The following is a 17,455-nucleotide window of genomic DNA, read 5'->3' as shown; positions in this document are numbered from 1 at the left end:
GAAACAGTATACAATATTTGACTTTAGAAAATACAAAAGATTTTTCATGCAACTTTTGTCAGTAGTAATGTTAGTTCAGTACAACAGTATTTAACAGCCTCTCAAATAATCAACACTCCCATACTACTTATTATTGCATGTTATAAACAATACTTTATTGCAGAATATATAAATACATATATCAATCATACATCACCAAAGTTGATATAAGAAAAAGAATAGCTCACAGTATTTGCTATAAAATTGGCTATTGGCAAATACATAATTGTAAGTAATTTAAATTAAGAGTTTAGTCCATATGTCTTCCTTGTTTTCCCAACAAATAAATCTCCTGATTTTATCAATCCAGGAAAGCACCCACTCATGGTAAAACCATTAATTTCTGCTACAGCATCTTTCTTACCTAGTGAAACAAAAGCGATTGGACGACCAGGCTTGTAAACAGTCATTTTCTCCTCAGACCCTCCTCCAAGTAGCAACCTCAAATTCTTCGCAGTTAACTCAGCATGTCTCATTGCCAAATAACCTTGTTTTAGTTCCTGAAAGACAGAGAAAGAACCAGATTTATATATGCCTATGACAATCTGATAATCATACCAAAATTAATGATACATGCAAGAAAATCACATACATCTTTTTGAAAATTGTAGGATTCCATAGAGAGAAAGACTAGCTAAAATTATTGGAATATAATGTCAAATATTTCTTGAGCCCCACTTTAGGTACAAAGTAAAATGCTAATGTTCGCATTACACAGCATACATTCAGATCATACATTCATCTGAGGTACACTGAAATAAAAGGATGTTTAAGTTTTAGCTCTTTTTCAATTCCACTTTTGAGGAATTTTCTTCAAAAAGCATCAGCTCCAGATTGAGTGGACCTGATAAAGCTATTGAAATGACTACTTTAAGGGGAGGGTGGTGGAATCCACCAATGTCTTGCTTTGGAAAAATGCTAGCTATAATCCTCCAGAATCATTATAAATGGAACAAGACCAGGCTCATGGCAGACCAAAAAAAATAAAAAATAAATAGCAGTAACAGCAGGAAAAATAAAAGTGGATATGAGAAACAAAACAGCTGATCAAGTTACAAAAAAGTTACATTCAAGAGGAATTTCAGTCAACTTGTAGATTGATTCGACATGTATTATAGTGCACTTCTGACTCCATGAATAAAGTTCAGAAGATGAAAACTAACTCAGACATGGCAATTTGCAACACTTCAAATATAAGAAGTGAAAATGAACTCTTTGGCTAGTGGATAATATTATGGTTCTCATTATTTTTAGGCAGGCACGAGAACTTTTTCAAGGCATTTAAATGTTGGCCAGTAATTAACCCTCCAAAAGTGATCTCATATTGTGGAATCCAAGTAAATAATAGGCTTGTGCAAATCAGTAAGTCATTACACATTAAGAAGACATATAGGCAAAGTGTAATATTGTGCATAGTGAACCCAGAATTGCATAGAGCAATTAGCACCATGAGTAAATTGATGTTCTAAAATATGGAAGGAAGTGAGGGCTAAGTATAATATGAAAAAACCAAAAAATAAAATAAATAAATAAATAAAATAATAATTTCATCCGTGTCACAGGTTTTAGGTTAAAGGATCAAGAAGAATGAAGGATTTGTTCTAACAGCATCCATGTAGATCACGACTCATGGCGACTTCTATATGCCTTAAGCCATTGTCTTTGGTCATGTACTCTTTCACTGTTGGCGGGAGGAAAGCAATTTTTACAAAAATTAACAGCTTCAAGAGATTCAACCATTAAATCTAAGATTATGGATGTGGAAAAAGCACATGCATCATGAGCACTAGTAACTGATAATAACTCAACTGTAGTTAGAACTTAGAAGTGTTGAAAATTATGGAGCTTGTATAAACTGTATTGTACAAAGTGTCATGTGATTAGACTCGTGGTCACTCTATTGTATAATGTATCCAGGTTTCAGCTTTAAAGGTTTGAGTGTAAAATTGAAAAATTGATGAGTTTCAATTTTAGGTCTCAGGAGCTTAAATTCTTGATTTTTAAATTTTTAAAATAATAAAATGGATGTTTAGTCATTTAAAAAGAAAATATATGTGCAAAAATAAGGACTTACTGGAAGATTCGTAATATCTCCAATAGCAAAGATGCTTCTATGACCCTCGACCCTCAAGTGCTTGTCAACTACCAATTTCCCTTTCATATCCAGATTGTCCATTAATATTGTATCTTTAAGCCATGAAGACCCTGATTGACTCCCAGTGCAGCTAAAATACTGATCAGCAAGTATAGTCTCTCCACCAGAAGTTTGATATACACCTTCTGAAGTTGGTGTCAAATCAACAGACTGATTAAGGATCACTTCAACTTTCTTTGAGGTCAACCACTCCAAAGCTTTCTGTGATGCCTTAGATCCAATAAACTGCAGCAATCTAGGTCCACGGTGTACCAGAGTAATTTTTTTATCAGGAAACTCATTAACGATTTCACCAGCAAGCTCTACACCACTGGGGCCACCTCCAATGATCATTATCGAACTTGAAGACTTTATTTTATTTAACTCTGCAAGAACAGATACAAAGAGAAATAAGAACAGATTTGATTGTCTGATTGCTGAGCCCCAATAAAGTGGCTCATACTAATATTAAAATCTATAGACGCAGTCTCTTTTTCAATTTTTCTGAACACACATAAACAGCACTTGAGAAGCATATTGGTGCGCACACACACACACACACACACACACACACACAAGCACACACACACACACACACACACACACACACACACACAAAGCACTTGAGAAGCATACTAGTGCTTTTGAGAAGTTGCCTTCGTTGTACAAATGAACACTATCAATTATTGTCTATCGCAAGTGATCAAAAAGTTGATGAAGTGTTATTCTATTAGAGATCCTATTTACCTTGCTCTTGGATCGTATGGGATTTAATTTAGGCCATCAAAAGCTAGGTTGGAAGGAAAAAGATGGGCCAAATGAACAACCCTAGGCTATAGTAGGGCCATGCACCAAACCAACCCAACACACCACCTTCCTTGGTGGTTTTGGTTCTTGGCTTACTGTAGGGAGTAGGTACAGGCACCCTTGGTACTCCAAAGGGATTGGACTAGTATTTTAATCACTTACTTAGATTTTGCTTACAAGTTTTTATTAATCCACTTAAAATAGTTTTTTGCTGTTTAAAGCACTTGAAATTATTTTTCCTATTTCAAATAGGATTAAGTTGTTAACTTTTTGTTTCCTTAATTTCTAAGGGTTACTCTTTATTTCTAAGAGCTAGGGACTTGTCCTAACCTTAATAAGAGTTGTCTGAGGTGGCTACAATAGTATTAATACACCATCAGGCTGTATGAAATTTTAAGAATATTGGATTAAATTGTTAAGCGTATTTCATGCTTTGTGAGTTACCTAGCTTGCTGCCATTAATTTTCAAAACAAGAATGTTTTAAGGATTATCTAGCTAGTAGTAGACTAATTCGTTTGATAACCAAATCATTTATTAAAGATTTGCGGATTGGGGAAAACTTCACTAAAGTAGCAGTTAGGACTTATAATCCACATCAAAAAGTCAGAAACAGGATAGGATAATTAAAAATCCTTTTTATACATCCTTTTTTAAATGGCATGTAAATATTACTTATTTTCTTTGATTACATTCTTATTGACATACAAATTATAGCATGATTGCTTAGTTCAAATTTATAATAAAGATAACTGACCTTCTTGGTACTTGCTTAGACCTTCAGCTCTGGTAACAGGATCAGAATATACGTGACCTGTAGCAATTACAAGGTAATCATATGGAACACGATCACCCCGTGCAGTTAAGACTTCACTCTCTGTGATATGTCTAGCATAAGAAGTAATTAACTTCACTTGTGACAGAAAATCACTATAGTTCACTAAGGATCTTTCAGCAAATGACAGATCCACCATAGATCTCAAGGAAGCCCATATGATCTCAAAATACTCCTTTCTGTAGTTCATTGCAATTAAATATTATTTTTATTATACAAACAAATTTGAAGAAAAATAAATGTAGTATCCAAAACAAGAATAATATATTAAATTAAGGATGAAAGAAGACTAAACTCTATTGACTTTCCACATTTTTTGTTGTCTTGGACTATTCAATATTACCAAAACATTTACAAAGTTAAGCTAACAAGCATGCACAATATCCCACACTGTATATAAGAGTTTCATAAATCATAATTTACTTAAGCGTGGTATTAAGTACTGTAGTCTGAAGATATATAATCGTTCCAACTAGGAGGTGCGCCCCCTAATATATATTACAAATGAGTATGTGAGCTTTTTTTATGTGAATAGGGTGCCCCTTATTCCCGAGTGCATGTGCACATAGGAAATTTCACTGTGTGCCCCTCTTCTTCATGTTAACACATTTCTTAATCAATCTGTAGTATTTCCAATGGCAAGCTGTTCGTCAAATTAGCTTGTCATGAGACATAGTATTTCAAGTTAATCTCCTTTCTACCCAGTTTGTATCTTAAGGGTTAACTACCGAGTAGATTGTTAGTTGAACTTGTCAATAAATGGTTGGCCACCATTATTCATCTTTTTGCCAACTTTTTGTCAAACAAATTAATATGTTTAAGTTATTTTTTCATTCCAACTTCAATGGTCATAGCTTGGGACTTTTAAAAATCGCAAGTCACTAGCTACAACCGTCGAAAATGCTCTAACATACACTAATGATAAAAACTATCATACTACCAGATGTACCATACAAACATAACAAAGGGGTTATCTATCAATGATGAAAACAAAAACACTAGACTTAAACAAAAATTTACACAAATAAAAAAAGGCAAAAGACATACGGATCAATTAAAGTTACATTGGCATGATCTTGAAGATTTTTAGCAAGAAGAGCACCAGCAATTCCTCCTCCTACCACCACCACGTTTTTCGGCGATTTGGAATGCATTTTCAAATCAACCAAACTCTTTCTTTTACAAAAATTACTGCCACAACAAAATTAAATTCACTCAAATTTCAATATAATTCAATAAATCAACCAAAAAATAAGTTTACTTATAACAAGCAATACAATAAGAACAGATGCAAAACAGGAAATTAAAGCCAAGTATTATAGAAAGTAAACTTGCATTGCAGAATTGGAGAAGAATTTCCAATATTCGAATTTAGAATTTTATATTAAGGAAATTGAAATCAAATTACAAAATTAAATAAACAATGGAGTAAACAAAATAAGAACAAACCCTTTTGATCGTTGTTATCTGGGAATCAAAATAATTGAATCTTGAAAGATTATAGAATATGATTAAATCAAATAAAAATGAAGGGATTATATAGAATTTTGAATTTTTCACCTTTTATAGAAATGATTAAGAAATTGTTGGGAGGAAAGGAGCGACTGGGTTCTGAAACAGGAAGAAACTGCTGACGTCAAGGATGATGTGTAAGGGGTAGTAGCGATTTATTCCAGAAACTTCTACTCGCATCTGCTGGTAACTTGTTCGCTTCCTATCTGTCTCCAAAACTCTGCATTATTTATCTTAAGTTCACTTTATGGAGTATATATATAATATAAGGTAATTTTGACTTTTACCACCTTTAAATAACCACTTAATTGAATTTATCACCTCCAAAAAAAAAAATTCTTTACCACCACATATAGATAAAAATAAATACCAGTTGGTTGTTGGTGTAGTGGTGATTGAGACTACATTTGGTAGGGAGGACCCGTGTTCGATCCCCCGTAACAACAATTGGGAGGGGACTGGAACCTAACCACCCAGAAAAAAAAAAAAAAAAAAAAAAATCATTTTATCACCTAATTCTAAAGGCCTGTTTCAGCTCCATTCTTTTAAGCTCTTATTACAACGATAATAATAATAATAATAATAATAATAATAATAGCCTATTTTTCTTAAATATTTTAATATGTATATTTGTAAATACACATATGTATAATAATAAATAATCAATAAGTAATCAAAGATCACTAATCCGTAGTTAAAAATAACTAATTAATAAGTTCATTTCAGTTCAGTTCAATTCAGTTTAGTTCAGTTCAGCTCAGTTTAGTTCAGTTCAGTTCAGCTCAGTTTAGTTCAGCTCAGCTCGGTTCAGTTCAGTTCAGTTCAGTTCAGCTCAGTTTAGTTCAGCTCAGCTCGGTTCAGTTCAGTTCAGTTCAGCTGAGTTCAGTCAATGAGAACAGGCCCTAACTCCAGTGACGGAAACTGACTGTGGGACTCACAATCTGTCATATTCCTCCAAATTTAATGTCCCAAACCCTATTTCTCTCTCTCTGTAATCCCCCGTATTTTTTAAATATTTTATAAATGAAATTTTATTTTATTTATAATATTTATTTGTTATTTTCCGAAATTTAATTTCAAAAGTTTCAAATTATTAATTTGAGTGAAAAAAAATATATTATTTTGGTACAAATCATTTTATAAACCTTCATTCTATAATTTAATTCAATACAACTCAAGCTTAGTCCATTTCAATCATTTGACCCATTAATTTTATGAGGTCCAATCTTTCTATTTACCCTACAACATTCTCCTCTATAAATACCCCATTAATCCCCAAATTTTTTCCACACAAAAAGGTTAGTTTTATTTTCTCCTTTGTTTTATTAATTTGTATAATTATAATTATTGATTTATGGGTTTTAATTTTATTGTTTGAAAGTAATTTAATTAGTATCAAGTTGTATTTTGATGATTAAACTTTATAATTTCAAATTTATAAATGTCATAATTTTCAGATTTTGTAAAATTTATAACCTAGGGTTTTTAATTATTGAAAATCATGATTTTAGGGTTTATATGAACAATTGATTTAGGGCTTTTATAGTAATGATGTTTTAAAATTTTGGTAATTATAACTAGTAATTAGTTTAGCTTAATTCCAGATTATTTTGAACACTTAAATTCGTGTTTTAATTTTTAGATTTCCGTTCATTAATATTAATCCCGTTTTAATCCCGGTCAGGTTCTGAACTCATCCGATTTTGATAAAAAAAAAAGTACAGTTTTCCATGTAGAAATAACATTTTAAGAAAGACCCACTACCTTTGGTAGTAACCACCACCGTCTCGTGGCCAAATTCAGCCTCTAAATATGATTTTCGGGCAGTTTTTGATTTTAACGAAGTTTTTTTATACTTAAAATATTATCCTTGAGTTTGATTAATAAAATTAATTATGCTTAAAGTTAATTAAGCATAAATATATGTTTTTATTGAAGTTTTAAGTGCTGAAAATAGTTTCTAAGTACTACTTTTGATGTTTTATAAAGAGGGTTTAATCACCCATTAAAAAGGGAGATTATTAGGGGTTTTTAAATAATTTTAAGATTTTTATTAAACTTTAAACTTGCTGTAATTTCATGTATAAGAGTGTATTTTAAGGTTTTTATGAAGAAAATTTAAAGAACTATATATAAGCCTTTAATTTTAACTAAAGGGAAGGTTTTAAAGTGTTGTTTGATTTGGATTTTGAAGGTTTTAAAGTAAGTTAGTATTGCTGTAAATTTGATTGATTGGGTATTGATTGAGATGTTATTGTTTGGTTTAGGAGAGGAGTTTATTGAAGGTGATTTCTAATTTTTAAGCAGCCAACCGAATTGTTTACACAAGGTACGTACGAGTTACGAAACCTAACCTTGCTTTTAGGTGCATGTTTAAGGACGGATTGAGAACTTAGTATCATGTATAGGTATAACTGGGTTAAATTGTTTGGTTATACATTGTGAATTTCGTATGATGTGCACTATTTTATATTGCAAATATTATTTGTGCTCTAATTATGCAAGGTGCGCTTAGAGGCAAAGGTATGTGATTGGTGTAATAGTTAATTTATTACTCATTCATGATTATTGAAATAGGATGAGTAAAGGAAGAATTCAAGTCTTATAAGACGAGGTTAAGGTTTTGGGGTGCCTTATGCACTCAAGGTGTTTATACACTGAGGTAGTTAAAGGAATAAATAATAAATATTGCTTGTCACTAATAAATCAAGAATTGAAATTGGAAAGTTGTTTTACTTGATTGAATTGATATTGGATTGATTGTATTGTTTGCATACGAGTCATCACCAAGTCTAAACCTATAAATCATGTAAAGTGCAAGATGGATGAGCAATAAAACTCTTGATTGGTGCACTTCTGGAGTAATGACAATCAGGGGTTGGGGTACATGGAGTATTAGCCGTGTACTTTTATCGAGGTCGTCTGATCTACGAGTCTCCTATTTCAAATATTATTTTTTTAAAAAAACTAGGAGTTAGGTGAGATCTCATACTAACTATGGTCACGGAGTCGCACCCGTGGTCGTTGGATGTTTATTGATGTTTCCAAAAGGGGGCATGGAGTTTTTTCTTTTATTGATGTTCCAAATGGAGCATGGGTTGGACAACCTTGTCTATTGCATAATCCAGTGAATAAAAAAATAAGGATTTACCTATTATTAATTAATGGAGTCTTAGTAATATAAATAGTTGAGTCATGTGTCGAGTCTATAAACTAATGATGTGTGATGATTGATTATTAGTAGCATGTTAGGGATTTCTTTTATGTTTTGCTGCTTGTATGTACTCAGCTTTGCTGATTGCGTGCTTTTGTGTGTGTCTTCCTTTGGTCATGGCCTTCGCCTTTCAATGACCCTGTGACGATCCAATTTTTACACTTGTAATATTGGGGAGCATATTAACCACAGGTTCTTACACATGCAGCATCTGAATTGAATCAGGGTTGTGGGATTTTGAGTGGAGAGTTAGTTATTGTTCGCAGTTTATTTTCTTTTGCAAGTTTGAATTTATTTAAACTCGGTTTTATTTTTATATTATTTCTTCTAGTTTGGATTTTGAATAAGGGCCTTAATGGTTCCAACTTGTAACACTTAATTTGGTTTATTTCGTTGGTTTTGAAACTTATTTATAACTGAGTTAGTTTTTCCGCTGCTATTTTCTGATAAAGCCTTAACGTTTGAACACGTGGCGGTAGCACGCCAGTAGTTCTCTTGAATATTGTTCAGGGTCCTCACATATTTAAAGAGAGAATTATTGGGGTGTTACACTCCCTCTCTCTCTCTCTCTCTCTCTCTCTCTCTCTCCTTCCCTATTCAATTTCTATCATTTTCTCACCTTCTTCCTCATAAATTTCTTCCCTCCCCTCTAAATTTTCATCTCTCTATATAAAAGTAAACCCTAAATCTATTGCATTCTTTAATTTTTCAAACTTTGTAGTTGAAGACGAGGTCGAACCACAAAATCGCAACACAATTATCATATCCTAAGACATTTCCTTCTGAAATTCATTAACAACACTACAACAACATTGAAATTAGTTTCATTTTAACACAATTATCATATCCTAAGCCTAATTTTACTATCCAATTGCAATTTCAAAAGAACCCCAATTTAATTTTAACTACCAAGACCCCTAATTTTTTTTTCCTCTGAATTTGGGATTCAATTAATAAGTCATATGTGCAATTTCAATTACGCTAAACAATTGGAACATAATCACGACAAGAATTGCAAAAAATTACAAAATACATCATGGAATTTGCGTACCTTCTTCCTATTTCTTGTAGAACAACCGACTTGATTCAAAAACCACAAATCTGGACGAATTTGATGTACGATAGTTAGGGATCCATCAAATTTAAGGATTTGGGAAGAAAATCGCATAAAATTAAACAAGCTCAATTACACATTGATTTTGTAGAAAGGAAGAAGTTGGGTTGAAATAGAAAATGAAATCGAGAGAAATTGGGGAAATTTTCAAAGAGTAGCCGTTATTGTGGCCCCACAGTAAGTTTCCGTCACCGGAGTTAGGATTATGAGGTAAAACGATTTTTTTTATGTGGTGGTAAAGTTAATCTTTTTTTTTTTTTTTTTTTTTTTTTTTTTTTTGGGATGTGGTAAATTCAATTAAGTGGTTATTAGTTGGATTCATCTCTGGTTTATTAATTTGTAATATTCAATTGTTATAATTTTAGTTATTGATAATTAAAGTTATTGTTAGTCAATATTCTGCATTGGCATTAGATTGCCAACCTTTACTTAATGCTTTCATGGTCACTCCTTTGAATGATAATTATGATGAAAGTATTGTTAATTTTGCTACTAATAATTGTCCCCGAAATGTCTATATTCAAGCTAAAATGTTGAAGGATGAGGTCGGGTAATGTTTATTTTAAAAAATGATGAGGTTGTTTCTACTAGGGCGAAGTATGATAGAGGTCTTAAATTTCTTTGTTTTAGTTTACTAAGAAATGTGGATGATAGTGTTATGCTCAGGAATGCTATTGCTTAGGAATTAAATCTTGCAACTTGTGCCCATAAGGTCCATGACTATGAACAAACTTGTTCCTTAGTTTTAAAATTTAACATTTGCTATGCTAAAGCTCTTTATAGTAGGGTCTTAGCGAAGATCAAACTTTGTCAATTAGAAGAGGCAGTGTATGAGGATCTTGGCAAGGCAACCAAGTCGGAGCCTCATAAGCAGGATATTCTCCGTGAGTTGAAGAAAGTGATGGGACTATGCTGTGAGGCTAGCAAGCTCAATGGTAATAGGGGTGTCGAGAATTTTGTCATAATTTAACTCACTATAATCACTATATAAAGGGAAAAGTCAGTGAGCGTCCTGGTAATAACCAAAGTGGTGTTATCAACTTGCCCATCTCAAACCTAACTAGTGATATGGAGGTAGAGAGCTCTATTCCTTATCCACAACACTTATGCTCCTTTGGAAATTAAGGAAGAAGATGAAGGATTTATGTCTTCGTCAAGTGCATTACTAGATATATAATGGATTTAATTATGGAAATAATTAAGTTTGTTCTTTTAGGTCGTCATTGTCTGTTGCTAGACGTGATCAATGATGTTTGGGCTAGTCAAATAGTCCAAAGCCCAATAGAATGGATCCTATAAGGTCACACAAAAGGGTGCAGTAGTAGTTTATCCCTAGACCCAAGACTAGGCACCTATACCTACACCCTCTCCTAAATGATGCGCATAATACCCACTACACAACAACTACTACAATACTTTTTTACAAAAAAAAAAAGTCACCATTTTCATTTATTCATTTCAATTTCTGTGCACATTCTCTCTCCTTATCCATTCTCTCTTTACATCATTTCTCTTCCATTTTCTTTCTCATCAAACTTTAATGGCAAAATTATTACAATATTATCACAAGAAATCTTTCTATCACTATGAAATTCAACAAAACAAGACAAAATTTGAAAAAATAAGTTATTTGTTCAAATTTGGAACCAAAAAAAGTATAGTTTTATTAATTTTTTTTGTTGCGAATGTATTTTAGAAACATAATCGAAACATCAACATTGGTAAATGTATCATTGTAAGTATCATACTATTGTTTTAGTATTTTTTTTTTGTTCAAAAATTAGTAAATTAAACCAGTACATTCTTCAATTTTTTTTACAGAGCGAAAGAAACAGTAGTATTAATAATTAATTCGTACTGATTTTTTTTAAATTTTTTTTTGGACAAATGTTCATTTTCATTTTGAAAAATGTGCATTTATATATAGTATATTGTTATTCACATAATAATGTTAATTCTTTTTCAAAGTTTGGAGTGAAAAATTATTTTGATGAATGTTCATTTTTATTATTGTAAGATGTTCAATTACATATTAGTATATAGTCATTCACAATTTTACACATGCATTAACATTTTGATAAAAAATTTGTATTTGTGTCATCTTCTTCCCAATATTTCATGTTCATTTCAATTTTGAATTTCAATATATGTTTTTTCTCATATGAATATATGGTCAATCCCGTATTGATAGCTTCAAGGGTTTATTCACGTATATATTTCATGTTCATTGATCGTTATCTTTCACAATCATTTTCAAACTAATATATGTTCATTTATATATTAATAAATATTCGTTTCCATAAAATAGTTGATTATTTCCGAATTAATATATGTTCATTTATATATTAATAGATGTTCATATTGATCATGTCAATTGTTATACTCATTTATGTTCATATGCAGATAAAAATTGATTCATTTCAACACTTATATATTCTTGTTCAAATCTAGTGATTCATATGTTTTTGTCTATTACGAATCATGGATAAATTAAATTAGACCATGCAATAGCATGAAAAAATGATGATGGCAAACAGGAAAAAAAAAAAAAATCAAGAAGGCATGGAGTCGTCAGGCAACTTAAACCAATAACACAATTATCTTGAATTGTTCGAATTTGGCCTGGATTAATACCCAATAGTTCATTTGTTTGGTGATATACAATTTCATTTTGATTTTTATGAAGGTGTAGACACCCATTTGTGTCTCCCAAAAACCAAACCCGGTGATGAGTACTTTTCACGTCGAATCATAATCGAATGAAGTGAAAGTGTGGAAAGTCTAGTGTTGCGGATAGTTTTAATTTCTTTTCTTTTCTCTCTGTTTTTGAAAACCTATTTTAAGAAAACAGCTAATCCAGTTTGGTTGGCTCATAGAAAGGGTCCAATAATGGCGTAGTTGGATGGGGCTTGAAAAGAGTTTTCCAACGATATATTATAAGCCCAATTCCGATGAATAATGAGGAAGTTATGACCAAATTACTGAAATGGGCCCGGTTTGAGCCTTATATGCGGCCCAATGATCTAGAGGAGGGCCTAATATGGATTTATCATTCCTAATGCAATTAGGAATGATTTTAGTCTTCTAGATTCTTTTAGAAGGTTCTTTTCATTCCTAATTCAATTAGCATTGATAAATTGACTTTTGTTGACTTTTTAGAGATTTAATCAGAATAAAAGAGTGTTTTTAAGGAAAATACGATTTTGCCCTCTGTACGGTTAAATTTTATCTGAATTTAGAAAATACGTAAAAAATTTGATTAGCGCCTGGCGCTAGCGTTAGCGCCTGGCTCTAATGTTCAGCGCCTGGCGCTAACTTCGTTTTTTCACGTCGAAACTCTGATTTGTTTTTCTATCTTTTTTGGCTGATTTTCTCTATAAATAGCCTCTTAAAATTCTGTTTTCAATCATCTACAATCTCTTATTCTCAAGAATTTTCTAATTCTCTTCTCTCTCGAAGCTAGAGCTCTCTTTCTCTCTCTTTTCAAACTAAACAAAATTCCGCATTCACAAGACCAAGAAACACCTAGCCAAGTTCGAAGTTGCCTTCGCCCTAGACGTGAAAGGTTTTAATTTCTGAGGGTTTGGTCCCTAATCTTTATTTCAATTATTTAATTTAATTCTTTTAATTATTATTTTCCTTGAAGTTACTAATGCGTGTATTTTGTTATTAGAAAGAGGTACGAGTGTAGGCGTCGCTCGAAGTGCGCCTACGTTAAAGCATGTGTGAATATGCTTGGCACTCATAGGAAGTGGGAATTGACATAATACGATTAGGGACAAGGAAAGTAGGGAGCCGCCAACAAGTTTTTAAGGAACTTGTAAACCGTTCACGGATCATAAAAGGCAACCACAAGAAAGGGACAACGATAGGCAACAACGATTGACCTGTGAAGGTTACACCCCATTCATAATCCATTAGATTACTAACTCCATATGGTTCGGAACCACGAAAGGAGGATCGGGGATGAAGGTACGAAGTGAGTCATGGAGTCACAATCGCCCGTATTGGCCTCTACTCGATTCTTATAGTGAAAAGTGATTCATGCGATCTCAAAGGCATGCAAACAAAATATTCAATTTGCTCCAAACTATTATTAGGCTAAATTGGTTGAATATTAATGCAACACATTATTTCTAAAATATTGGTGATCACTTGATTAAACAACAAGATTAATAAGGAACCTAAACCGGTTGTCCAAATTATCTTATTAGGCGTGATTTTCAATTACATATTCCCTTTAACATGCAAAATGGTGATCATAAAAAATATAATAGAATTATCATTAATATTGGAAGCAATTTAACAATAATAGCGTTAGTCAAATAAAATAATAAACCTAATCATGATGCTAGAAATATTAAAAATAAAAATAAGAGTAATTAAGTGAATCAATTACTCATTTTACGCGTTTCCTTGAATTGCTACATCATGAATAAACTGTTAGTAACTTCAATTAAAATATAAATCAAATTGAAACAATTAAATTAAGAGTAGAGTTGATTTGGTCCAAACCCTCAGTTAATTATACCTTTCACGCCTTGGTTTAAGTATAGAACTTCGGTTTAAGTATGGACTCCTTGGAGTGCTTAGGAGAAGTATTATGGAAGAATAGGGAGGCTAGTGTTTAGGATAAAGAGGGAGAAGAGAATTATTTTGTGATCAATCTTGTTGATGATTAAAAAAAGGGAGATATGATGTAACACCCCGTCCTTTTGGAACTGGAAGCGTTAGCGGAATTACGCTTGAACGGGAGGCTACTTAACTTCGATTGGCAAAGTCAAGCTTAACCTATGTCCAAAGGACAAATTTAACTCATTCACACAACCAAATTAAGTTGTTTAAGCTAAGCGCAAACTATGTGAACAAAAGAAAATAGCAAACAAACTTTAACACGGACAAATCAATTACATTAAAAAAGCCAAGGGCAGAACAACCCTTATCGGCCAAACTGGACTAAATTCAAAGTAATTAAACAGTAAACTAACAACAAAGGCATACAAGCCTAAAAGTTAGGTTCTAAACTCTCAATCCCCATCCCATCGTCACAGATATCAAATAAACAAATGAAACCTGCAAATTATAACAACGTTCCACAATCAGTGGGGAGCAACTAGCAGTTCTCCCTCAAATCAGAAATAGAAGATCTTAGACTTAAATTAACAGAAAGAAACCATAACCATAATCAACTTGAAAACTCAAATGAAATCACTTAAAACCATCAAACCATACAAACAATGAAATATTTCAAAATAAACTTAAAACAGAAATATCAATATTAAAACACTCAATTTCAATCATAATAATATATAGACTTCAAATAAGTAATAATTTAATAATATAAATATTTCAAACCCAAAACCTTCAAAACAGTAGAACTGGCATGGAGGGAACGCTAGTGGCCTTGCAATCCACTTCCTAAGGTTTGTCAGGACGAATCCCCGGTCATCTCGCAGAGACCGTGTCTAAGATTGGCCAACTCCCGGTTATGGGTAGATGCCTATAAGGTCTTACACACCCCCGGACGACAACAATTAACCCAGGTTGAGCTACCTAAGACTCGCAATCCAGGTAGTTAGCATGTTCATTAACCATCGGGAAGCAACTCGGCCTCACACCCGACTATGGCCCCACACACAATTCAAAAATCACTTAAAATAGATAATACAATATATTTCACTCAGAAATGTGCAGAGAAGCCAAAAATGGTCTTACACTCAATTCAAACTGCATAAGAAAATCATATTTCTTAAATTCAATTGAAACTCCCTTTCAAAACACACTTCAACTTAATAAAACACAAAAGGTATCGTCTGAGTTTGGGAATATAATTAATTATCGAAATTCAACAATTAAGTGCATTCACAACTCTTGGCGAAGTGATGCTAAAGACAGTGTTATCCTTCTCTAAAGCATTACGACGTCGACAATACAATTACAACCCACACATAGAAATATTTCACTTTAGGGGTTTATAATACCCAAAAATTCACACATCACTTATTAACATATAAATTCAACTAACATATAATAGTTATAATAAAAATCCCATAAATTCATTTTATTAAACAACAAATCCAAACTAGAATTTCATAAAACAACCAAAACAGGACAACAACAAGTAACTCCGAAAATCATCATAAAAACCCAACCAAACATGCTTAAAATGCAAAATAAAAATTAAGGCTTATACGTAAACTCATTAGGCATCATATAAAACCATTCCGGACTTAAAATTCAAAAGAGAACATGCCAAATTAAAATCATATTTACAGCAGCCCCTACACTAATGTACAGCAGTACCAATTATACCAAATCACCCAAAAACCCACCTTAAACATGAAACTAAGCTTAGCCCATTTTAGTACACACTCTAAAAACACAATAGGTCATATTAAACATGCATTTGCGCTTAGAAATCAAGGAATACACAATTGAAAATCACCATCCTTCACACGCCTAGCAGATTAGAGGCAGCAGCTATGTTGCACTAATTTAGGCACTTTAAACTATCTTAAATTATATAAAATCATGCTATATCAATTTAGGGAATATCCTAACATGATGCTAATTCAAATTAGGCAATAAAATCAATCAAGATAATTAATTTAAGACCTAAGAAGATATACTAAACATGCTGTCAGCAATCCAAGAGTTTAGAATATACATGCTCATAAAAAGATAGAATTTTGCATATAAACATGGAATTTCGCTATGGTATAAACTTATAATAATCCTAAAATGATAATCTAGAAGATATATATTCAATTAACCTCAATAGCAAGAGTTTATCATGCCCTAAAATACTGCTACTCACACGTCCAAACACAGCACTGGCAGCACTACATTGGCTCACAATTTCAGTTGTTTGGTGGCCTTAAACACCTCCAAATTTTACCCATAATATATCAAATCGATCGTAAAACAATCCTCTACAATAATAAGAAATAAAATCATTGAATTCATGACTCATTCATGACCAATAAACACCACATACACTGCAGACTTATACGCACATAATCAGATTACATAATCAGTTTTAAGTACCCCAAAAATCATCACAAACATAATATAATCATAACAAAATATCATACACATATTAAGGATTGATTGTAAGATAATTGAAGCATAAAAAATATGATTCAAACACCCAAAATCACCTTAATTGAACACGAAATTCTGACATACATATCAAGAACGAAAATCAACAAATCAATCTAACCCTAACATGATTTCTACCTATCAATTCAACCCTAAAACCTAGCATTTCTAACCTAAGGGAAGAAAGGCTAGTTACCTTGATATATAGGCCACCAAAACCCAAAGAAAAGGACAGCAACACCGCACACAAACAGCAGCAACCACACGCACAACACCCACCCAAACAGTCTTGTTCCCTTGCCTCGTTTTTGCTTGTTCTAGAGGAGAGATAGAGCACGATTTTGGCAAAGATTATGGCAGCAAGTTAAGCTTTGATTTCCCCTTGATTTCCACCTTGAATTCCACGAAAAAGATGGGGAGAAGAAAAGCGAGTTGCTGCATCTTTTGGGTGGAGAAAACTGACTTCTTTGTACGTGAAATGAGAAGAGGAAGTGAAAGGGTTTTGGGCAGTACATTGCTGGGTTTAATTAGGCTTAATGAGGGTAAATATGGGGGTTACTTTGAATTGAATTTGATCAGTAATCAAGCCTTGTGGCTTCCGTGAAAAGGGAGAGAAATTGGGCTTCAAATGAGCTTCAAATAACCCTAATTTAAGCTACACTTATGGGCTTGATTGAATGATTAATGTAGGCTTAAGAATG

At 32.6% G+C, this 17,455-nt stretch overlaps 1 protein-coding gene and 1 long non-coding RNA gene across 3 annotated transcripts; both read right to left on the bottom strand.

The window, feature by feature from the left end:
• Positions 1 to 207: 207 nt before the first annotated feature.
• Positions 208 to 5,491, bottom strand: LOC145632140 (uncharacterized). 2 transcript variants are annotated; one of them, XM_081684437.1, is made up of 5 exons: positions 5,374 to 5,491; positions 4,861 to 5,004; positions 3,736 to 3,992; positions 2,114 to 2,559; positions 208 to 539 (listed from the first exon to the last, which is right to left on the bottom strand). In XM_081684437.1, the coding sequence occupies exons 2-5, from the start codon at positions 4,965 to 4,967 to the stop codon at positions 282 to 284; spliced, it is 1,068 nt and encodes a 355-aa protein (XP_081540563.1). In that variant the 5' UTR covers positions 4,968 to 5,004; positions 5,374 to 5,491; the 3' UTR covers positions 208 to 281. The 2 variants fall into 2 exon arrangements, with proteins under 2 accessions (XP_081540563.1, XP_081540562.1); XM_081684436.1 differs by having other exon boundaries at positions 5,263 to 5,410.
• Positions 5,492 to 14,515: 9,024 nt separating this feature from the next.
• On the bottom strand, positions 14,516 to 17,222 carry LOC145630804 (uncharacterized). The gene is made up of 2 exons (XR_014112254.1): positions 16,951 to 17,222; positions 14,516 to 14,726 (listed from the first exon to the last, which is right to left on the bottom strand). It is a non-coding gene; the product is annotated as an uncharacterized LOC145630804 (long non-coding RNA).
• Between the last annotated feature and the right edge of the window lie 233 nt (positions 17,223 to 17,455).

The sequence above is a fragment of the Chenopodium album genome, chromosome 5 (genome assembly GCF_948465745.1).
Source record: "Chenopodium album chromosome 5, dcCheAlbu1.1, whole genome shotgun sequence".
Classification (NCBI taxonomy): Eukaryota; Viridiplantae; Streptophyta; class Magnoliopsida; order Caryophyllales; family Amaranthaceae; genus Chenopodium; species Chenopodium album.
Note: the sequence above shows the minus strand (reverse complement) of the source record. Positions and strands in the feature narration are given on the sequence as shown.

Coding starts and splice junctions, on each gene's coding strand:
- LOC145632140 (XM_081684437.1), bottom strand. CDS start 4,967: ATGCATTCCAAATCGCCGAAAAACGTGGTGGTGGTAGGAGGAGGAATT. Junction 3,993..4,860: donor AATGTAACTTTAATTGATCC/GTATGTCTTTTG, acceptor AATGAACTACAG/AAAGGAGTATTTTGAGATCA. Junction 2,560..3,735: donor TCTAAGCAAGTACCAAGAAG/GTCAGTTATCTT, acceptor CTGTTCTTGCAG/AGTTAAATAAAATAAAGTCT.